Below are 24,841 nucleotides of genomic sequence, written 5' to 3'. Positions count from 1 at the left end.
CTGCTGCTGGAAGGGAGAATAATGAGTGCAGAGAATGAATCTGAGAAATTAAGAAGAAATGTGAAAGAGCAGGAGAGTTAGGAGGGAGAGATTGAAGTGGTGCTTATGAATGAAGAAGTGGATAGCGTAAATGTAGAGAATGAGAGAACAAGTGTGCAAGACAAACAGAGAAATGGGGAGACTCAGTGTGAATGCAACTGTAGATAAAAAGGGAAGGGGAATGACTTGGGATCAAGGGAAAACAGTTGGATTTGAAGAAGGTTCTAAGATAAATTAAGAAGAAACAGAAATGACTTGAATTAAATATGGAGCAGTCACTTCTAATAAGTGTTATTAGTGAAACTTGTTATAGAACCAGGAATGAGCTGCTATATTTGTATACAAATGCCAGAAGTGTAAGAAACAAGGCAAAGGCAAATGAAATGGTTTAATTAATTAAGAATTCGTACAAAAATTGTTGGAATAAGTGAGACATGGTTGAATGAGGATGACATCCTGACATGAACAGAGATGGAAGGGTATGATGTGTTTCAAGATACAGATAGAAAAGGTAAAAAGTAGGGAGGGGGAAGTTATTGGTGATAGAGAAAGCATTATGTCTATACAAGGTAGAAATGCAAGAGGCAAATAGTGCTAGTAGTTTTGAGACAGTATCTATGAGATAGAGGTAAATAGAATAAAATACTTAGTCAGATGTTGTTATACACCTGGTAAGGTGCATGGTTGTGAGCATGAAATGTATAATCAAATTAGCCAAGCAAATAAGAAAAAAGTGATCATTATGGGCGATTTTAATTATGATAATATAAACTGGGATGATGAGATAGTAACTGGAAATAAAGAAAATGAGTTTCTTGAGAAAATGAGGGACAACTACTTAAGGCAGTATGTAACATAGGGTACATGAGGATCTTGGATTTGATCATCTCATGAGAGAATGTTATTATAAATGAGGTGTCGAATCACCCTCCAGCTGATGAGAGTGATCATGAAGTGATTACCTGGATGGTTGTCAGCAAAGTGAGAACCTCTGTGAGGAAATGGAATTTGTGGAACTACAAGACTGGTGATTATGAGAAGCTCAGGAGACAACTTGCAGGTGTAGCATGGAATGAGAAGATAGCTGGAAAGGAAATCAGTGCTGCTTGGGTGATATTCAAGAACCATCTAGTAGAAGCAATGTCTGAATGTATTCCAAGTGTCAAAAAAGTTAAATAAAGTAAGTGTGAAATGGATAAATGAAGAGATTAAGCATGCAACCAAGGAAAAAGGCATTATGCAGGCAACATAAGAGGAGTGATAATAATAATAATAATTCCATGAGGAATACAAAGAACAGGCAATAAGGGTGATTCAGTTAGTAAGGGTAGCACAAGTTCAGTATGAGCAGCAGTTAGCTAATAGAGCCAAAAAAAAAAAAAAAATCCCCGGAAGTTCTTTTGATATGTAGCTGGCAAAAAAAAAAAAAGAATGACTATGGAAAGTTAACAGTGATTGGAAAAAATGGTATAAGAACAACTGCTGCAGAGGATACAGCTGAGGTATTTAATGAGAAGTTCGTAAAGGTCTTTCATTCTTATGAATGTGACATGACATCATGGAGAGTATGAGAGCAGTTAATGATGAGTAGGAGAGACTGACTGTAAATGATCTGGAGGTATATGAGGAATTGAGCAAACTTGAGGTTAATAAGGCTGTGGGACTTGATAATATATCACCACATATTTTGAAGGAATGTGCCAGGGTGTTGGCATCTGCCTTGACATATTTGTTTAAAATGAGTCTTTCACTGGATCAAGTTCCAAAGCAGTGGAAGGAAGGCAAGATGGTGCCACTTCATAAGAGAAGTGACAGAACTGAAGCATCAAATTATAGGCCTATAATTTGATGGAGAGGCTGATTAGAACCAAGATCCAGAATTGGTTTGAAAACAGTGGTATTATCTTTGAGAACAGCATCGATTTGCTAAAGGGAGGTCATATTTTAGTAATCTACTTACTTATTACAATAAGGTGATGGCTTCATTGGAAAAAGAAGATGGATACACAGAAGTATACTTTGATTTTGCAAAGGTTTTTGATAAATTCCCACATGATATGCTGATAGCCACACTAGAGCATATGAAATTGGATATTAGACTAGTACATTGGATTGGAGATTGGCTATCTGACAGATATCAGCAAGTTGTGTATGGGGGAGAAATACCCCAGAAAAGGCAAATCACTAGTGTAAGTTAATGATATTGGGAAGATCTGGATGGAGATATTCAGTTGTTTGCAGATGATGCAAAGTTGAGATGAACTATGAGGAGTAGAGGAGATCTTCTGGCCCTACCAGAAGAATTGAATAGATTGAGTGAATAAATGGGCACGGGATTGGGGATGCCAGCTCAGTGATGCAAAATGTAAGGTTTTAAAATTTGGGAAACGAAGATAGGATATAAAATTTACACTTGCAGGGAATATATTGTTGGAGGTGGAGGAAATAAGAGATCTAAGGGTCTAGAGGTAACTGACTAAGGTAGTTTCTGATCTCTGGAATGTTGAATATGAAGAAAGGTTAAGAAGATGCAATTTAAAGAGTCTAGTGGATAGGAGGAAGAGGGCTGATATGATAGAGTCATACAAGTTGGTAAGGGGTTATTATACGATCAATGTTGAAAAGGTTTCATAAAATAATGGGAGATCAGAGGAGAACAAGAGGTCACCTCTGGAAGGAGGGTGTGAACAAGGAAATGAGGAACAGTTTTTTTTTTGCATGCACAGTTGTAAATGATTGGAGTGCCTTACCTGAGAGTGTGGTGTCTGCAGAGAATTTGAATGAGTTTAAGGCAGGTTATGATGAGCTGTGTGTATAAGAGAAAGGGACCTCCTAGATGAGTGTTTGACTCCATAGGATCTTAGGATAATAATAATCTTCAGAGCAAATTAGTTATACAATTTAGTAAACAGGGGACTAGTTTCAATATGTAATTGGCTAACCTAACCAAAAGGAACTAAATTCTAACTGGTACCATCTATTGTTGGATAGAGAGAGAGAGAGAGAGAGAGAATATTAATTTGATCTTAAAATGCACAGTCTCCAGGAATTTTTTTATTAAACTGATACAGCCACTCTTGTAGAGGTTTGGGGAATGTTTTAAAGCATCTTCTGATTCCAAATTGGATTAGAGATAGTTATTGGAAGTTTTTCCACTTGGTTATACGTTTGGATAAAGGATTAAACCAAAATATAATTTCTTTGCTCGTTAATTTATAGCATAACCAAGTGGAAAAACTTCCAACAACTATCTCTAATCCAGAGTATTTTAATAATAAAGTGTGATACCTTTTGGCTATTCGTATATGGAAATATGACTTCTGCATTACTTCAACTTTTGTATCACCTCTGGGTCTGGCTCTCACTGATGAGACCCCAATAAAGGTTGAAACCAGTCTAGGTAGTGACTCTTCCCATAATGAATAGCATTATACATGCTATAAGGATATGTGCTTTGCATTATGGGATACTAAGACAAGTGATGTGAAATCATTAGTTTTTATATACAAGTTGCCCTGTCCTGAAAATATTTCAGGTGCAAACTGTGTTTGCTTACACTTGGATAAAGGATTAAACCAAGAATATAATTTTTTAGCATCTTTAATTTAACCTATACATACATTTTTTTCCTGCCAAATTGGTTTGTTATTTTGTCAATCTCTGATTTGATGAATTCTTACATTTCAGTCTTCTAAAATCTAAAATACTCCTCAGCATCTTTTTCTTGATATTTTTCTTCAACATCTATTTTGCTTATCTTTCATTTTCCATTCTGTTTATGTGACCACCATAAATTACCTCTACCCTTATTAATAATTTTTCTTTGTATATCAATCCCACATATGAGAAGCTGTGAGACCCCACAGCAAATAGATATTGTGTGTGGGTTCAGGGGCCAAGAGGTAAATCCATCCCAATATCACTAATATAGAAACTGAACAACAATGGTCCCAAAACTGAATCCTGCAGCACACCACTACTAACCTTCCTCTTTTGGGATACTGCATTCCCATATACAACTTTCTGATACCTATCTGACAGCCAGTCACTGATCCAGCTCAGACGTTTGCTATCCAATCCCATCAATTTCAATTTATTTAACAGTTCATGTGGCAGTATATCAAAAGCATTTGCAAAATCTAAGTATACTACTGTATATGCATCTCCCCTGTCCAAAATTTTTGTCACCTTGTTATAGTACATAAGTAAGTTAGTAAAACATGATCGCCTTTAATAAACCAATACTATTGTTATCAGCCACTTTCTGTAACCTACTTCCCAATCTCTCTAGTACCTTTACCACAACTCCAGACATACATTATTATTTGGTCTATAATTTGTAGCCACAGCCTTATTACCACCTTTAGGCAGTGGAACAAATTTACCTTCTTTCCACTCCCTCAGAACCTGTGCTGCTGTAAGACTTATAAAGCAGGCATGCCAATTCCCTGGTATATTACCTTAAGATTACTATCACACAAGATCCCATGGAGTCAAAGACTCATCTAGGAGATCCTTTTATCATACACACAGCTCATCATACAACACTTTATACACACTCAAATTCTCTACAGACACCACCCTCTCAGGCAAGGCATTCCAATCATTCACAACTCTGCATGCAAAAAACCTGCTTCTCACTCCCCTGCTCACACACCTCTTTATACAGTTTCCAGGGATAACCTCTGATTCTCCCCTGATCTCTCACTGTTTTCTGTAGAACCTCTCCAACATTGATCCTATAACAACCCCTTACTAACTTGTCTCTATCTTGTAAGTCTATATCTCCTCTCTTCCTCCTGTCCACTATGTAAATTGCATCTTCTCAATCTTTCCTCATATTCAACATTCCAGAGGTCAGAAACTACATTAGTCAGTCGTCTCTGGACCCTTTCCAACATCTCTTCATCCTTTTGAAAACCAGGTGACCAAATCTGGGCACACTAGTCTGTGTGTGGCCTAATCAAAGCCTTATACAATGGAACAAGAATCTCCCTACTTCTACAAGTCAGTGTCCTCTGCATCATTCCCAGAAGTGATCGTGTTATCTTCACAATTTTGGCAATGTGTCCCCTAAAATTCAGATCCTTATCCACTATCACCCCCAAGATCTCTTATTTCCTCCAGCTCCAACAATATATTCCCACCAAACATAAATTATGCATCCTATCTTTGTTTTCCAAATTTTAAAACCTTACATTTTGCAACACTGAACTCGCATCCCCATTCCCAATCACTCAATTTATTCAAGTCTTCTTGTAGGGGCCACAACATTTTCTCTAATCGTTATAGTTTTTCCTAACTTTGCATCATCTGCAAACAACTGAATATCTCCATCCAAATCTTTGCCAATATCATTAATATACAAATTAAACAATAATGCCCTAAAACAGACCCCTTAGGCACACGACTAGTGACCTTCCTTTTCCAGGATATTGCTCCCCCCCATACACAACTTGCTGATACCTATCAGATAGCCAGTCTCTGATCCAATGCAGTAATCTAATATCCAATCCCATCTGCTCTAGTTTGACTATCAACTTATCATGCGGTAATCTATCAAAAGCCTTTGCATGGTGATGGTGCAAGATACATGATGTTTTTTCATCAAATCTTATTGCCTTATTGATATCAAAGTTATTTATTTCCTCAAATACCTCCTGCTCACTCACAATTAAGCCATTCTCTCCCATGACCTCTACACTTAAGTTTCTCATTATTTCACCCTTATAAACTGATCAATGAATACTTCAATAATATCTTCTGCAGCAGTTACCATTCTACCATTTTCATCCTTTAACATCATCTTACCATAATCATTCTTCCTTCTATTTGCCATATATCTAAAAAATTCAATGTGTCTAAGATTTTTCTTTGCCTGATTTACTAATTTCTGCTGATACTAACTGAGTCACTCTCCTGGCCTGCTTTTTATTCACTTCGTACAACTAATTATTACCATTATTCATCTTGTACTACTTCCAAAGTGCCTTCTTCTTCTAGCTTTCATGCGTAAGCCCCTTATTCATCCATTTTACATCCACCTTTAGTTTGACATTTTACATCACCTTCCGTCATTAGCTTCAGACAGCAGCTAACAACAGAAGGTGATTGCTGGCAAAATTGAAATAGTTAATGTTAAAATAGTTAATAAGCGATTTTCATATGCCATTTAATATTAGTCGTGTTTTATTTCAGTGATCCGTCTAAATGGACCATAACTGATTCCTTCCAAAAAAATTAAAGATGCCAAGAAATTATATTCTTGGTTTTATCCTTTATCCAAGTGTAAGCAATCAAAGTTTGCCTGTGAAATCACTGCAAAGCTGGGTTATTTGTATACAGAGGCTGCTGACTTCATACCAACTGCCTTAGTATCCCATAATACAATGCACATATCCTTACAAACATGTATAATGCTATGCTTTATGGGAAGGACCACTGCCCAGACTGGTTGCATCATTTATTTAAGTCCCATCAGTGGGAGCCAAACTCAGAATTGATACCGAGGTTGAAGTAATGCAGAAGTCATATTTTCATATACAAGCGGTCAAAAGGTGTCACACCTTATTACTAAAATACTTTGAATTAGAGAGAGGTGTTGAAAGTTTTTCCTCTTTGTTATATTATTAATTAAAGATGCCAAGAAACTACATTCTTGGTTTCATCCTTTTTTTAGTAATAAGGTGTGGCACCTTATTACTAAAGTGCATACTTCCTGTCTTAACATACGGAGGAGAAACATGGACTTTAACAGAAGCCCTAAACAAAAAGCTAAGAACAACACAACACAACAACAACATCGCATGGAGAGAAGCATGCTAAAAATAACATTAAGAGATAGGAAGACAAATACCTGGATAAGATCTCAAACAGGTCTCATGGATATTGTAATACATTAAACAGGAAGTGAAGATGGGCTGGCCATACTGCCAGATGCAGTGACAGGAGATGGACTAGAAAAACAAGAATGGAGACCAATGGATGGAGCAAGACAAAGATAAAGACTGAGAAGAAGGTAGAGAGATGAACTGGAACAAATTGCAGGAGTGAGATGGATGGGAGAGGCAAAAAACTGAATGGTCTGGAAAATCACCGGAGAGAACTTCGTCCAGCAGTAGACAGAACCAAAAAGTTGAAGAAGAAGAAGAAGATATGGAAATATGATTTCTGCATTACTTCAACCTTGGTATCACTTCTGGGTCTGGTTCCCAATGATGAGACTCAATAAAGGTTGAAACCAGTCTGAGTAGTGGCCCTTCCCATAATGCACAGCATTACACATATCCATATAGATATGTGCATTGCATTTTGGGTTACTAAGGCAATTGATGTGAAGTAATTAGCCTCTATGTACAAGTAGCCCAGTCGTGAAGTAACTTCACATGCAAACTTTGTTTACTTACATTTCGATAAAGGATGAAACCAAGAATATAATTTATTGGCATCTTTAATTTATAATATAACCAAGTGGGAAAAAACTTTCAACATGATTCCTTCAAGAAGTCTTGAATAAAAGTTCTTTCTACAAAAGGCATAGTTAAAAAGTTCCAACCAACCGTATGGGTGGTGAGACCATATCTATCTTTTCTATTATCATATGTTCAACATGTTTCTGCAACATGTTTCTTCTTTGTAACCTCAAATCTATGGCTTGTATATCCTATGTGGACTAAACCACAAGAGCATAAATTCTATATACCCGTGGGTATTTGTAGAAAGGTGTACTGTCTTCAGGGGACCTCAGGAAGCTGCAAACAGTTGGAATTGGTTTAAAAGTTAACTCTGATGTTGTGATCCTTGAAAAGAGATGCTCCTTTAATCGACAGACAGCCAATATATAGAACTGTGATTGGGTCTCTATATTGGATATTCTGGTTATTGAGAGCAGTAGGGTTCAAAAATAAAATCCTGTCAACTTTTTTTTTTTATATAATAGCCACTGAGAACAAAAAAAAAATTTGAGAGTCTGAAGTTCAGTCTTGAGTTGGTCATCATCATCAATTTAGGGTGTGGATTATGCCTAATTTAGAGAAGGATGGTGACGAGATGAGGCATGAAGATAGCATCCCATATGCATAGGTTTACAATATACCTCAAAGAGTAAAACCATTTTCACACTTTTTAATGATAATGTAATAGTGGAACTGTGAAAGTTAAGGGACTAAAGAAATTGTTGCAGGATTGGGAGGTCATGTTTCCAAATAATAAATACATCATCCACATATCTCCACCATACTGCTGGTTTTAGACTCATTTCCATTAGGAAAGTCATCTCGAAATTCTCCATAAAAAGGTTAGCTGAAGGAGAAGAGAGGGGAGGTACGCCTTTTAAGAAATATTAACTGGTTAAACAGGGAGGCCTTTTTGCATTTTAGATTTTTAAGCCTGACATCCTCTTGAGACCAACTGTAGATAACATAAACTCCCCAACCTTATCTAAATATCTAGCTAATCTATTAGAACAGCACATAAAGTTATTGGAATCTTATCAAAAATTCATCCCATTTTGTCCAGAAATAATAAGTTTACACATATCATCTACTGACATCCTTGAGATTCTCAACATTGTATTGCTCTTTATGAATGTTGCCGTAGATGATGTGTTACGACTCCATCAAGACCTGTTTCCACCAGCATAACTAACTTATTTCAACACTATCTCCATCCAATTTTTTTCTGTGGAATAATATATTTACAAGCAAGAAGTTTGACTTGTGATGGGCAGTCTCCTCTTTCCTCTCCTTTAGCTGACCTTTTTATGCAAAGAGTTCAACAAATTATAAAAAACTCTACTTGACATGCAAAAAATGTACTTGCCCAAAATACACAATTTTTTAATGATATGTCTCAATGAGTCATTGTCCACGTGGTTAGCTGAGTGGCTATGCGCTTTGCAACCATATGCCTGGGAAAGGAGTGTCCTGGGTTCAATTCCCATCACCAACGTGAAGAGCATAAAGGATCTTTCTCGGAAATAGCCAAGTTAGCTGGTCTTGGGCATGGACAGCAGTGTTTTTCTCCCCAGTTTATCTGGGGTTTTTCCACAGGCAAACTGGCCCCATGAATGCATATGGATTACAGTCATGAATACTTAGAAGCATAGGACTGACCATCTTATCCTCGTATTTCAGTTATGAAATCCAAGCATGCATGGTAGGTTGTGGGCATTTAAAGGCCTGCTAAAGCCATTGGATAAGATAAGATCAATGAGTCACTACCAGTTCCACAAACTGATATTTTTTTTATATGGTTCCCACCCAAGAACGATCTGTAAACCTACAGTACATTAGTACTGTGGGTGGGTTAAAGATGTGTTTTTTTTTTAATTATATATATACAGGGTGTTCGGGATAAATTTGACATATTTATAATTAATTATATTTTTCCGTAAGTTACATGTATTAACACACACTTCTCTTCATTTAAAAGTTTGGACCCTTCTTCATTCATATACAAGATGTCAGAAAGGATGGATAGCTGGAACCCACCTGAATCATGGAAGAGAATAACTTGTATCATGATGATTCGTGCCCGCCATCAAAATAAGGATATTACGACTGCTGCCCAATGCTCCCTGAATACAGTAAAAACAATCAGGCATGAACTAGAGACTTGCAATGGTGACTACGAGGATGTAGCAAGAAGAAAGATCCCTAGCAGACGATCTGATTGCGTTCGTACAGCAGAATTCCTCGCAAATCTGCAGGAACAGGTGTTGAAGAACCCTGGCATTGGAATTCGGGCTTTGTTCGTGGAGTTGCTAACTGTAGTCAAGCCCTGGATAACAAGGGTAGCCAATGGTAGGCCGTATGTATGGCAGCAGGATTCGGCCCCTTGCCACACCTCTGGGAAAAGTCAAAAATGGTTGTCTGAAAATTTCTACGACTTCACCAGTCCAAATGTTTGGCCTCCAAACTCCCCAGACCTTAACCCCATGGATTATTTTGTATGGGGCGCAGTTGAAAAAGACACCAATCGCACTTCCAGTAATACAAAAGCCCAGTTAATGGATAAAATTAAAACAGTTTTTGCGGCCCTTCCCAGGGAGACTGTAGCATCAGCTTGTTCGAGGTTCCGAAGCAGAATTGAAGCTGTGATTGATGCTAATGGTGGTTATTTTGAGTAAATCTTGTTGATAGTATTGTAATTAACTCTGCCTGTAATGTTTTTTTGTCAATTCATTAAATTTAATAGATACAAAGAAGATTTTCTTTTTCCTTACGAAACTGTCAAATTTATCCCGAACACCCTGTGTGTGTATATATATATATATATATATATATATATATATATATATATATATACACACACATATATATTCAAACCTTCAGCCTGGTGGTTGGAGAGCAGATATGCTAACCACTTGGCCAACCAAGCTGGTTAAAAAATATAAATTTTGTATATTTATATAAAATTTAAATTATATATTAAGTATGTTCAGTACCAGTGGAATAATAGAGTATATAATCTATAGTTATTACTCACCAAAGGTTGAAAAATCATCAACTAAAATAATATCCTTTAAAAAGTGAGGTGGAGAATGGTTCAAAACACTATGAATTGTACGAATTAGAGTACTCCAAGCTTCATTGTGGAAACAAATTATGACACTTGTGGCTAAAAGAGATGATAGGTACTTTTTGTCTTGGCAACTAAAGGAGAAAAAAAAAAAAGAGAGAGAAACAAAGCTAAAGATTTATAATTAAAATGTTCGACTTTTTTTTTTTTCACTGTTAATCAATTGGACTTTAATATTATTATTATTTTCCAAGGCCTACATGAAGTCAGAAGACTCATAGTGGGAAGTCAAACATTCACAGGCTATAACACCTATCATACTCTGATTTTCCATTCTTCATAGAGGATGAAGAATGGAAAATGGATGGACCCTGACAGGATCCCAGTGGAGGCATGTAAGGCACTGGGGGGAAGAAGGAACTGACCTGCTGTGGGACCTGTTAATAGAAGTTTGTCAACAGGAAAATATACCCAGGAATGGAGGGAAAGTACTCTTGTCCCCATCTACAAGAGTAAAGGGGATGCACAAGACTGTAAGAATTACAGATGAATAAAGTTGATGTCCCACACAATGAGAATCCTAGAGAGGATTCTTGATGGAAGACTGAGGAAGGAGGCGGAAATTGCAAAGGAGCAATTTGGCTTCATGCCTGGTCGATCGATGACAGATGCTATCTTTGGGTTACAACAGATGATGGAAAAGTTTCGAGAGAAGCAACGGGATCTACATCTGGTATTTACTGATCTGGAAAAAGCGTATGATAGAGTGCCAAGGCAAGAAGTCTGGAGGTGTCTGAGGGAGAAGAGGGTACCGGAGAAATATGTTAGGCTGGTGCAGGAGATGTACAGAAATGTGAAGACAAGAGTTCAGACCTGCCTGGGAGAGACAGAAAGTTTTCAAGTGACAGTTGGCTTGCATCAAGGGTCAGCATTAATTCCGTTTCTATTTAATATTGTGATGGAGGAAGTGAGAGAAGATGCGCCTTGGACTATGTTGAATGCAGATGGCATCGTGCCGTGTGCAGAATCAAGAGAAGTAGTACTTTCCTCCAACTTTCCAGCTAAACTGGAAAGTTGGAGGAAAGTACTGGAAGAGAGAGAGGTATGAGACTGAGCAGAAGTAAGATAGAGTATATGTGTTGCAAAGTGGATGGTAGCCAGGAGACAGATCAGCAGCTTGAAGGAAATGTCATCAGGAAAGTCAATGACTTTAGATACTTAGGTTTAACAATGAAAGAGGATGGTGAGGCTGAGAAGGAAGTGGGATACAGGATACAAGCAAGCAGGCTGGAGAAACTGGAGAGAGATGGCTGGAGTGCTATGCGATAAGAGGATGCCAATCAATCTAAAAGGCAAAATCTACAGAACAATAGTGAGACCAAGTGATGTATGTGATGTATGTTATGGAAACTGTGGCCCTGAGGAAAAATAACATCAGCAGGATGTAGGTAGCAGAGATGAGAATGCTTAGGTGGATGTGTGGTGTGACCAGAAAGGATCGTCTGAGAAATGACTATGTAAGGGGAACGGTGAAAGTTACAAAGTTGCGGTGAAAGTTAGGAGCAAAGATACAGGAGGCAAGGTTGAAATGGTTTGGTCATGGGATGAGGAGAGAGGAAGAGTGTGTGGGAAAAAAAAGGTCATGCAGATGGATGTGCAGGAGGAAGAGGAGGCACAGAAGAGTGGCACATTTACCATACATTCTGACAATGTGTTTTCCATTGATTTACTATTCAAAAAAAAAAAAAATCTCCTGTTCACTTTCTCACTAATATGACCATTGTACAGTTCCAGAGATGCTCTCATTCCCCAAATTGCTATTACCCTGTATGCTAAATGCGATGATTCCCATGTAAGCCCTGGCTTTGGAATGAGTGCACTAGAGAAAGTGTTGCTAGGTAGAAGGGCAACGTGTGATGCAAGCGATCAGAAGTAAGAAATGAAGTGAAAAATCAGGAGAGTGGTACTGAAGAGACAGAAGCGCTTGGCAATGGAAACAGTAGGAGTGTGAGAGATGAAAAGAGAATAGGAATGCAAGACGAACAGGGAAATGGGAGGAGTCCAGGTGGATGGTGAGACATTGCATAGGAAAAATAGATGTTGGAAGTATCTGGAGTTGTGGTGAAGGTACCGGAGAGATTGGTGAAAAGTAATATACAGAAATGGGTTGATAACAGCAGTATACGCTGTGGTTATCAGAATGAGTTTGTTAAAGGGCAATTATATTTTGCTGACTTATGTACTATGTACTGAAGCAAGGTGACAAATGTCTAGGACAAGGGAGATGCATACACAGAGTGACTGTTAAGTAATGAGACAACAACTATATCAAAACAAAGGCCCATATTTTGAATTGTAAATTATGCAGATTCAAAATAATCACCCTGCAACTCCACAAAATGTTTACATCTGCCATACGGTGTTCGAAGGCACACGTCATCTGAAGCCAGAACACCAACTTTTATCGCCAGTGACAATTCTTTGCAACACATCGTGATCTTGATCGATTGCATGGATGAAATTTTGACAACATGCAATCAGTTGCTCTCTCTGTTCTTGTGTCAACATGTGCAGCAGAAACCTCGAACAAAATCTTCCTCTTGTACAAATCTTTCTAAGATTAATCTGGCCATTTCCTTACTGACAGCAAGCAACGAGCAGTTATTCACCTGTCATAGGAAACAGTTTCCACCACATTTTCATTTGTTCATGCAGAAATTAGCTGTCCAAGTGTGGTTCATCCTCCATGGACTCCCTACCCTCTTTAAACGTTGAAAACCAGTGAAACACATGTGCAGGGCTCGTCATTGACTTTAAGTTTTTTAAGGCTTCGTACACTTCTGTAGTAGTTTTTCCTAATTTACTGGAAATTTTATCACAGCTCTTTACTCCATCCACAACTCCTGACATGCTCTGCTTGCACGCTCTTACCTCAATGGTTGCCACACAAAAACTGCGCACCATCCAACTTAAAAGTTTCACCTGCAATTACAACACACTCTAGTGTTGTACTCTATAAACATGTTTGTTACTTTTAATTCAAAGGGCTGTCCTGTAAAAAATCAATCTCATTACTTCACAGGCACATTGTGTATACAGAGGTATACTTAGATTTTGCAAATGCTTTTGATATACTGCCACACGACAAGCAGTTAAATAAATTGTAATGGATGGGATTAGATAACAGATTTCTGAGTTCGATCAATGACTGGCTGTCAGATAGATATCAGAAAGTTGTATATTATTATTATTATTCCTGACACTTCCAAGGAGTCCGAAGACTCATCGCGGGAGGACACCTACAACTGTCTCAACCACTACCGAACCTCTACTACGAATCATCTCCATCAACGCCATCTACCACCCACCTCCACTAGAACTAGTATTCTATGTCTGTAAATTGTGTGTGTTCTGAAGGGCCGATGTGCAGTATCCCGAAAGAGAAAGATCACTAGTGGTGTGCTGCAGGATTCAGTTTTGTGACCATTGTTCCAAAACTGATGATATACTGGTGACATACATATCATCAATTAAACTTGTATCACCAGCTGTTTGCAGATGATGCAAATTTGGGGAGAGCCATACATCTGCTTGACTCTATTGCTCTCCCCAAATTTGCATTAGAATAATGAGGATTAGAATAGATTGCATGAATGGCAGATAAGTGGAACTACCAGTTCATTGTTGCAAAGTGTAGTGTTTTGAAATTTGGTAGGCAACAATGGGATGTAAAGTATACACTTGGTGGGGAAACTTTAAAGGAGGTAAAGGAGATGAGAGATCTGGAAGTGGTGGTGAACAAGGACCTGAAATTTAGGGGCCACACTGCACAAGTTGTGAAGACATCACACTGAATAATAGCAATGATGCTGAGGACCTTGACATGCAAAAATAAAGAGATTTTATGCCATTGTATAAGGCCTTGATCAGGTTTCATGTGGATTACTGTGCACAGATTTGGTCACTAGTTTTCATGGAAGAGGATATGTTAGAAAGGATGCAGAGAAGAGTCATAAAGGTAGTCACTGGTCTTTGGAATGTGGAGTATGAGGAACAGATTAAGAGAATGTAAATTGCAAAACCTTGTGAATAGGAAGAGGACGAGGGATGTGACCAGTGGTGAGCTATAAGGGGCTTGTGGGGGCTCTGGCGAGCCCTTTGTTAAATTTTTTTTCTCAAATTTGCGAGCCCCTTGTTCTTCTTGTTTTACTTTTTTATTTTTTCAAAAAAAATTTTTTATTTGAAATATATTTAAGCGACGGCCTCATACCGTAACCTAACAAAAATTAGTCTATTCGGCAATGTATAGATTATTTGGAATTATTGTTTCAACTCTTCTATAACGAATGCACCCAAGCTTGAAAATAAAATAAGCACATGTGCTATCTTTACCCTTCTCCCTTCTGGTATTCCATCATATGGTAAAACCAGTAGCCAATCAAATGTTTTATAAAAGATTATAAAAGATTTCATTCTTATTATATTTTGATAGTTAAAAAATGTTTTCCTTATGTAAGATAAATTAACACAGTTGATTGTGTGCAAATATTTCATGTTTAGATCATGAAATATTTGTTTAAAAATTATAGCCTTTGGAGGTTGTTGTCCTCTCATACTTTTTTGATTGGAATTTGTACATAAGCTGTATTAATAAAAGTTTTTGTTTGAAATACGTTTTTGTTTTTTTTCCCTCGACGATGCGAGCCCTTTGTTAAAATTTCTATAGCTCACCACTGGATATGACTGAGATATACAAGTTAGTTAAGGGTTTTATCAGGTTGATATGAAAGATATTTTTCATAGAATGGAAGAGGGGAGATAGAACAAGAGGCTATCCCTGAAAAACTCTATAAGGAAGTGTGAGCAAAGGAGTGAGGAGTATATTCTTTAAATGGAGAGTGGTTGGTGAGTGGAATTCATTGCTTGATTGTGTTGTAAATGTAGACACACTGAATCAGTTTACGCACAGTTGGATGAGCTTTGTGTATCTCCCACAATGAGTCTGACTCCATGGACGTCAGATATTAATAATAATAATTATCTGATATGTTCCTCTCACTCACTCATATGTCTCAATCACATCACCTCTTGTACCCTAAATTTAAGCTCTGAAGATGATATTCCCATTCTAGTCCTGAGACAATCTTAGTTGTTTGCCTCTGAACTTATTTCCTTATCACTCATATAACTGGACCATCTCTGTGCAAAGAAATCCATATGGCCTGATTAGCACCTTATACAGTGGAACTAGCACCTCCTTATCCCTATTTGTCAAGGTTCTTTACATTATGGCAGCAATTTTGGTAACCTTGAAACTTTTGTGATGTGTTCCCTGAACTTTAGTTCCCTATACACTAAGATCCTGAGAGCCCTGATCTCCACCACCTTTTAGAGAAAAGTTCTTTGAACGTGATATACTTCTCCGTCTTCTCTGACTAAATTGCATGATGTTATGCTGCAACACTGAAATGGCATTCCTATTTTTCAGCCCAAAGCACCAATTCAAATCATCTTTTAACAACATGTCAGAATTTCCTGACATTGATCTTCCTAATTTAGCATCATCAGCAAACAACTGAATATCTCCTCTGAAACATTGAACTAGATCACTCATATAAAAATAAAATACAGGTTCCTTTTTTTTTTTCCACACAGAGTGAAAGGTGAGTGGAATGCGTTACCTGAGTGTGAATACAGTGAATAATTTTAAGACAGGGTACAAAAAGCATTGAACTTCCCATTATTAGACTTTGTCTCCATGGAGGGCAGATAATACTACTACTACCAATAATAATATCAATAACAATAATAATGTTTCTTGTAGACCTCTTTATTCTAATGGAGGTTTCCATTTCTCTCTCTCTCTGTTTTTTTTTTTTTTTAAGGAAGACACATACAGAACATTATATTCACCAGCTGTGAATATAATGTTCTGTATATCTCTATATCTCAATCATCAATGTAAAAAAAAAATCTGGCCATATTAGAGCTCCTTTAGCAAGCTCACTCTCTTTGCTCTTACAAAAAAATATATATATAAAATTGATAAAAATGAAAAAAAAAGCCCACCCACAGTACAATGTACTATAGATTTACTAATAACCTTTTGTGGGCAAGAACCACATAAAGAAATTCTAATAGTAGCAAAACAGCCAATCTGTCCAAAGTAGCAAAAATGTGACAAGAACAGCGTATATGATAAACACCAGGCAAAGATAGAGGCAATAATTTATCTTTGATAGGCAGTAAGAAAAATGACAACTTCCAGGCTGATTTGAAGATGACATACAAATTATATCTCAAAGAGTCCTCCTTGCTATTTGCTCAGGTGTTCATTTAAAGCTGGGTATGCTGATCCTTATAGCATCAGATTGCAGTCTGAAAGAGGAATGATAATTATTAAATATTTTCTGTATCAAGATCTCACTCTATTTATTAAGTAACAAAGTAAATTTTATTTTATTTAATTCTTCTAATAGAAAAGATTCAGAAGAACAAATTCTGTGTGCTCAGAGCACAAGGCTTTTGATAACACCTATGTTTTGTAAAGGATGATGATATGAAGATTTGTGGAGTTGGTTGCACAGTGCAAAAATCATATGTAGTTAGTAACATAGCTTTTTCAAGAATGATTTGCTGTCATGAGTGGCATATACATATGTGAGTAAATATGTGGAGAAAGTGCGTGCATGCATGTGCATGTGTGTGTGGGGGGGGGAGACCAAACAAGCAAAATAACAAGGTATGAATCTGTAAGAAGTATGATATTTTGATGGACTGCAAGATATCAGTAAATGTATTAGAAGTTAAATAAGTATTAGGAGTTAAATAAGGAGAGTGAAAGACAACAGCATAGTAGGAAAGGTTGTCAGTGTATTGCCGAGGTATAATAATGATGAGTCAGCAAACAAGAATCATAAATCGTGTATTGGCAAAGATGTGTCAGAAGAAAGGGGTGCAGTTTGTTGATGTGTTCGATGCATTTGAGAGAAGAATGGCATTGTACAAAAGTGATGGATTGCATTTAAATGGATCTGTTCTGAGTCATCTGGCTGGTGTGAGTCATCTGACTGTTGCTAGAAGCAAGTGTGTGTTGAGTAATATCAACAGAGTGGAATAGGGAAGGCCAAAGTGTTTGTGAATGGAGAGAACAGTAGTAAGTGAGGATTTGAAAACAGGAATGCAAGATGGATTCTAGGTGGATAGGGAGATGCAGCATAAGTGTTGGAAGCAGTAGTGAATATGTATATAGAGATTATCAGCATAGGAATGGGATAGCCTGGACTGTAAGAGATGTAAAGGAAATAGTTGAGTTCTCAGGAGATATATAGGGTAAGTGTTGAAAAAGGTGAGTGGGAATGGAGAGGTGTGGAGAAACAACAGCTGAGCAACATCATAGGCAGGACTGGCTATAGACCTAAAAATGGATTGCTGTGTTCATTTATGAATGCTAGGAGGACATTAGAAGTAAAAGAGAAAATTATTTCACAAATTATGTTTATTCAGCCCAAAATTATTAGAATAAGTGAAACATGCTTGGATAAGAATGATATCCTGACAAAAATAAATATGAATGGTTACAATGTTTTTCATAAAGATAGGAATGAAGTACTGTTTATTCAGCCCAAAATTATTAGAATAAGTGAAACATGCTAGGATAAGGATGATATCCTGACAAAAATAAATATGAATGGTTACAATGTTTTTCGTAAAGATAGGAATGACACAAAATGAGGGGAGCTGTTGATAATAGCAAATTATATCAGCACAAGTTGGAGCTGTATGGAGGAAACAGTGGCAGTAGTTTTGAGGCGTGGAGGATGATGAAAAGAGATATTTAGTTGGATGTTGTTATAGGTCAGGGAATGGAGAGGGTGATGATGAAGAAATGTATAGGCAACTTGGGTTAGTGAAAAAGGGAAGGGTTATCATTGTGGAAGATTTTAATATGTAATAAGACTGGAATAAAGATACAGCATCTGGGAATAAGGAAAATGAATTTCTTGCATTCTTGAAGGATAACTATCATAGGCAGTATGTAATGGAGAGTACACAAGGATTGAGAGTCTTGGATTTTATCATATTATCAGATGACGTGATTGTGAATGGCATGCTGCATCTCCCCTTCAGGTGACAAGAGAGAGATCATGAGGTGGTGGTGGTAGTATATGTGTAATTACACATATAAGGAAAGCTCCAGAAGACAACTGATGCTATAGTATGTTAAACGAGGCATTAAGTAGAAAGGCGAAGAGTGCTGTCTCATTGATTGAGATTAATAGTGGCAATGTGTGAATGTATTGCAAATGTCAAATGGCTGAGTAAAGTAGGTGTGAAGTGGGTGAATGATTAAGCATGTAATACGGAAGAAGAAAAATAAAGCACTGTACAGACAGTACAAGTTATATACAATAATAATCAGTTACATGAAGGGTACAAAGCGTAGGTCAAGAACTTGGTAAGGACAGCAAAAGTGCAGTATGAGCAGAAATTAACAATTCAGGCTCAGAAAAGTCTTGAGTTATTTCAATAAATGACAAATAAAAGAAAGAATGATTATGATAAGATGTTATTAATGGCCTCCCTTTAGCAAATCCATGTTGACATCTTCATAGAGAACACTGCTATTATTAAAGCAGTTCTGTATCTTAACTCTCACTAATTTCTCCAACACCTTAACAACAACTGCAAACACACAGACTGACCTGTAATCTGTGTTGTCTCAGTCTTATTATTATTATTATTATTATTTCCCAAGACCTCATGGAGTCAAAGACTCATCTGGGAGGTCCTTTTATGACACACACACATCTCATCATACCGTGTCTTAAACACACTCAAACTCCTTGCAGTCACCACACTCTCAGGCAAGGCATTCCAATCAGTCACAACTCTACATGAAAAAAACCTGCCTCTCACTCCCCTACTCACACCCTCTTTATACAGTTTCCAGGGATGACCTCTGGTTCTCCCCTGATCTCCCACTATTTTCTGTAGAACTTCTCCACCATTGATCTTATAACAACCCCTTACCAACTTGTAGGTCTCTATCATATCTCCCCTCTTCCTTCTCTCCACCAGACTGCAAATTACATCTTCTCAATCTTTCCTCATACTCAACATTCCAGAGGTCAGAAACTACCTTAGTCAGTCGCCTTTGGACTCTTTCCAACTTCTCTTCTTATCTTCCCCTTTGTAAAGCAGAACAATTTTACTTTCTTTTCATACCTTTGAGACTTAAACTGTTGTGAAACTCTTGTTAAACAGGTATGCCAAGACTGCTATTAACATACTGGAACATTTCCTTAAGGCAAGTGGTAATATTATCATTAAGTTTATTGACTTATTAACACTGATTACCTAATTCCTCATACACCTCTTACATGCTCATCATCAGATGACCCCTTTCTCATTCCCTCTACATTCAAGCTTCTCATGATGTCACACACACATACAAGGGAGGACATGTTTGTACTAATTTACTTATGTTTACAACAAGAAGATCAATGTATTGGCATAGGCGATGTATATACAGTGGTATATGCATCATATATGCTACAGATTTTGCAAAGCCCTTTGACAGATTACCACACAACTTGGTAATAACTAAACTGGAACAAATGGAGTTAAATACTAGATTAGACAGCTATCAGCAAGTTATGTATAGACATACAGTATGCTGAAACAGGAGAATTTTGAGAACAGGAAGGTGTGCCCCAAAGGTTTTGGAACCATTATTGTTGTAGAGATGATGCCAAGTTGGGGAGAATTATGAAAGGGGGATATGAATACTGTATGAGTAAGCAATGAGTGCAGCAACTAGATCAATTTGGCAAAGAAGTGTAAAATTTTGAAATCTGACAGACAAGGTCTGGATGAAAGTAGAGAGATCTGGGAATGGTGACAGAGTGGGACTCAAAATTAAAGGGTCACTTGCTAAAGTTGCAAGATCATCACACCAGATTATGGAAATGAGGAGGTGGAACCTTGAAATGAAGTGAAGATTTGATTTGGATTTTTATGGCACAAAGACATCAAAGGTCATAGTAGTACATATGGTAATTGGTTAGTAGGACAATCACAAACATCCATGCCCTTGATGGGATTAAAACCCACAACCTCTTGGCTGGACAACAGATATGCTAACCACTTGGCCAACCAGGCTGGCTGAAGTGATGGTTCTGTTTAGAGAATTCCTCATTCCCTAACACAATTTATTGTCAGTCTCTGGTATATCACAGTGGTTTATTAACTTTTCTGTTAATAAGAGAGATTCAGATCAGGGATATTATTATAAAATAAGTTAAGAGATTGAGTGAGAGACAAAGAAATTCAAAAATAATATCTTTATTTACAAACAAATAATAATGGTGTAAATTTAGGTATTACATAGCTGTAACAGGGCCTCATACAGTAAAATGTTTAGATTTTGCAAGGGCTATATACAAATTAACATTATAAGTAAAACTTATGTTCTAAAGAGAAAAGGAGCCCAGAAACTTAATATCAGACTTAAAGAACATAAACACTACACAAGATTTCTTGTTTTCAAGATCACAGTATTTGATGAATATGAACAGACAAAGGCAGTTAACTTCAAATTTATTAAGCATTGTTTCTTCCTCTCTTAATAGTGGCTAGTCAAATATAATGTGGTGGTGGGAGAACTCATACTTTTGAAAACAAAACAAAAAAAAATTAATTTGCACACAACCCTTCTTAAGAAAAAAACATATTCTTCTTTCATCTTCTTTAACATATCAGTTCCTCTTCTGCTCCTTAAAACACAAAGCTAATTTAATTTTTTAATAGAAACTTCCTTATCCTTGAACACAAAAAGGTCATCGCTTTTGAGTTTACAGCATTTAATTAGAATATGTTTGCTACTTAAGAATTATCCTTACTTCAGGAGAACTATTTAATTCTTCTTATCTCTTATTTACATTCCAATGATATTTTATTATTATTATTTCTATTATTACGGGCAAAACAAGGAGTTCTTAGACTCATCAAGGGAGGCCTTGAACATCATATCAAAAAGTATTCAGCATTGGCACAGTATCTATCATCTTTTGCTTTGAACTCATTCATAGGCATGGCATCCACAACAGACTCTGGCAGCTTATTCCATTCATTCACTACTCTCCAAGTAAAAAACATAGTTCTAACATCCTATTTAACTACACTCTTGCTCAGTTTCCATGGATGGCCCCTAGTTCTCCCACCACCACCACACCTGTTCTGAAAAATTTCCTCTGAATTAATCTTGTAAAAAAACCTTAAGTAATTTGAATGTCTCAATAATATCATCCCTTTTCTGCCTACTGACCAGTTTTTGTAACCCACAAATCTTCAACCTGTTCTCATAAGGTTCATTCCATAGACAGCTACCATCTTGGTCACTTGCCTTTGGATCCTCTACCTCCTCCCCATCACCAAGAAACCCTGGCACCCAGATCTACACACAGTAGTCAAGATGGGGGTTTTATCAAGGCTTGATAAAGAGGAATAATAACCTGTTTGTCTCTGCTCATCCAAGTATTCTTCAGTGACCAAGTGAGCTGATTTAGCCGCTTTTGCTATGGGCCCACTAAACTTCAACTCCCTGTCCCCCCCCACACACACACACGCGTGCGTCTCTAGCTTCGTCAATTTACTGGAGTACAGTTCCACCAATGGTATACTGCTGATAATGTTTTCACCCCAAAATGCATAACCTTATACTTAGCTACATTACTTCCTTTGAAAGAACTTCATCTTTTAATTTAAGGAGAACTTTTTTTGTTTCCCTCATAATGCTTTTTCCCACTTTTTGGGCTTAAGAAACATCCTTTCTTTTAGACCATATTTCTTCAACTTTCAGAATGTTTATGTTCTGATTAATGCAACAGCTGTTGTATTAATCTCTCACTATATCAATTTCTTTTTCGGAAATACAAACTTCTTGTATAAGCGCACTGCTGCCCGAGTCAGTAAATAACATGGCAACAAAATGAAAGTAAAATCATCCCTCATTGTGTAAACAATACTACAGTTCTTTATTAGCATGGAAACGTCTTTGAAAAAGTTCAATATTTTTCAAGTTTAAGTTACAAAATTAAAAACTGAAATCGAGGTGAGTCCTCGAATTAAAAATGAATATCTGAATTAAACAGTTTAAGACAAGCCGTAACTATATATATATATATATATATATGAGTATGTGTATTACTTCTACTACTACGAACAACCTCCAAAGAGTCCAAGGACTCATAACATTATTAGTAGTAGTAGTAGTAGTATAAGATATCTCCATGGAGTTCAGAGACCCACACTAATTTTTATACACACAAAACCGATCATACCTCTCCTTAAACTCATTCACTGTCAGGGAACTCACAACTAATTCTGGCAATCCTTCCACTCATTCAGTACTCTCCATGCAAGAAATCTAATTCTTTCACTGTAAATAATCATCCTCTTATACAACTTCCAGGGGATACCTCTAGATCTTTCTCTTTATTGGTCATGTATTGGAAAATTTCCTTTGTGTCAGTCTTATAAAACCCTTTTAACTTATAAGTTTCTATCATGTCGCCTCACCTAATAACTAAATTTTGTCACCCACACACCTTCAACCTATTCTCATATAGAGCATTCTACAGACCTGTCACCAATATAGTCACTCATCTCTGAATTATCTCCACCACCTACTGATCCCCAATAAATCCAGGTGACCATAACTGTGCACAGTAGTCAAGATGCGACCGAAACATGGCATTACAAACAGGGATAAAAATTTCCCTATCTTTACTTGTTAGCGTGTTATTCAACATCCAAGTGATCCTTTGAGCTATTTTATCAACACCGTAGGGCAACTGGAAACAGAGTAACACTGTGCTCTTCGACTGGAAAAGACCTGGGTTCAATTCTCGTCGTGAAGATAGGAATCCTTATATGGGCTTTTTTCAATTGAAGGTGAGTTAGCTGATCTCATACAGGGGGTAGCAAGATTTTTCCCTCACAGAAACTTGGGTTTTTTTTATCCCGCGTACAGCCATTTGGGCCTTCAGAACACATGCAATTTACAGATAAAAAAATTAAAAAAATACTGTTGATGATGATGGGGGGGGGGATGTGTTGATGGTAGTAGTAATAGTGGAGTCATAGTAGGAGAATTAAGTAGTGGTAGAAAGGGTGAGATGTATTTAGCAAGGCAAAGTAGAGTGCCCTCCCGCAATGAGTCCTTGGACTCCCTGGATGTGTCAAGTAATAATAATATTATAACTTCCAAACTTCAACTATCTGTCCACCATTATCCCCAAGTCCCAACTTTATCAATTACCTGCAATCCAGTACCATCAATATGATACACCATATTTAACCTTCTCAACCCTAAGTGCATAACTTTACATTTTGCAACATTGAATTGACAATCATTTTCTTGTGTCCACAATGCAAATTTATTTAAATCATCATGCAGGATATCTACTTCATCTATATCAATTATAGCTTTGCATCATCAGCAAAAAACTAAATATCCTCCCGAAGTCTTTCCCATTTATAATTAGTGATAATCTTGTGCCATCTATCTCTAATTGTCCATCAATGGAGATTGAAGCGTCCTTTCAGTCTCCAAAGATTAGATAGGGCTAAACAACCTCACCTATGATGGAAATAAAGGTGCTAGTGTGTGTGTGTGTGTGTTTTAATCTTTCTCTATACCACTGATACACAAATTTAACGGTAGTTGGCTTAGCACTGAATCTTTACATAATCTCCTAGTTACCCTCATTCTCATAGATTCCCTCCACCATAGCCTCCGTAGCTCAGTCTGTATATTATTATTATTATTCCGGGCAACTCCAAGGAGTCTACAGACTCATTGAGGGAGGCCTTAACATCAAATTCGACATTCACACAGTATCTATCATACCTCGCCTTGAACTCATTCACGGTCGTAGCACCCACAACAGACTCTGGCAGCTTATTCTACTCATTCACCACTCTCCAAATAAAAAACTTAGCTCTAACACCCCTGCTAACCCCATCCTTGCCCAGCTTCCATGTATGGCCCCTAGTCCTACCCTAATTCACTGTCATACCGCGGCAAAAGACTAATCATCCTAACTCTCTCACTCTTTTCTTTTGCTACCTCAAACCATTCATTCAGGTCCTCTATCATTTCCATTTTATCTCCTTTCAAATCATTCGTATACCTGCCACAATAATCATTTCTTTCACCCTTTCCTTTTGCTCTCTAATAGACTCAGTTACGTCCATAATGGTCGCACCAGATTGG

The 24,841-nt window shown here is 37.2% G+C and overlaps 1 protein-coding gene across 4 annotated transcripts in view; it reads right to left on the bottom strand.

Moving 5' to 3' along the window:
• LOC150100148 (putative polypeptide N-acetylgalactosaminyltransferase 9) overlaps positions 1-24,841 on the bottom strand; it is a 187,151-nt gene that overhangs the window by 107,526 nt on the left and 54,784 nt on the right. For 3 of the 4 annotated variants that reach the window (XM_090402384.1, XM_090402386.1, XM_090402385.1), the window contains one exon: positions 10,528-10,694. The exons of the other annotated variant lie outside the window; for it this stretch is intronic. In XM_090402384.1, the coding sequence (XP_090258510.1) occupies positions 10,528-10,694 (167 nt within the window). The remainder of the gene's footprint in view (positions 1-10,527; positions 10,695-24,841) is intronic. 4 annotated transcript variants of the gene reach the window in all.

The sequence above is a fragment of the Typopeltis vanoorti genome, chromosome 13, assembly GCF_054136105.1.
Source record: "Typopeltis vanoorti isolate ZY-2024b chromosome 13, IOZ_Tvanoo_1.0, whole genome shotgun sequence".
Classification (NCBI taxonomy): domain Eukaryota; kingdom Metazoa; phylum Arthropoda; class Arachnida; order Uropygi; family Thelyphonidae; genus Typopeltis; species Typopeltis vanoorti.
Note: the sequence above shows the minus strand (reverse complement) of the source record. Positions and strands in the feature narration are given on the sequence as shown.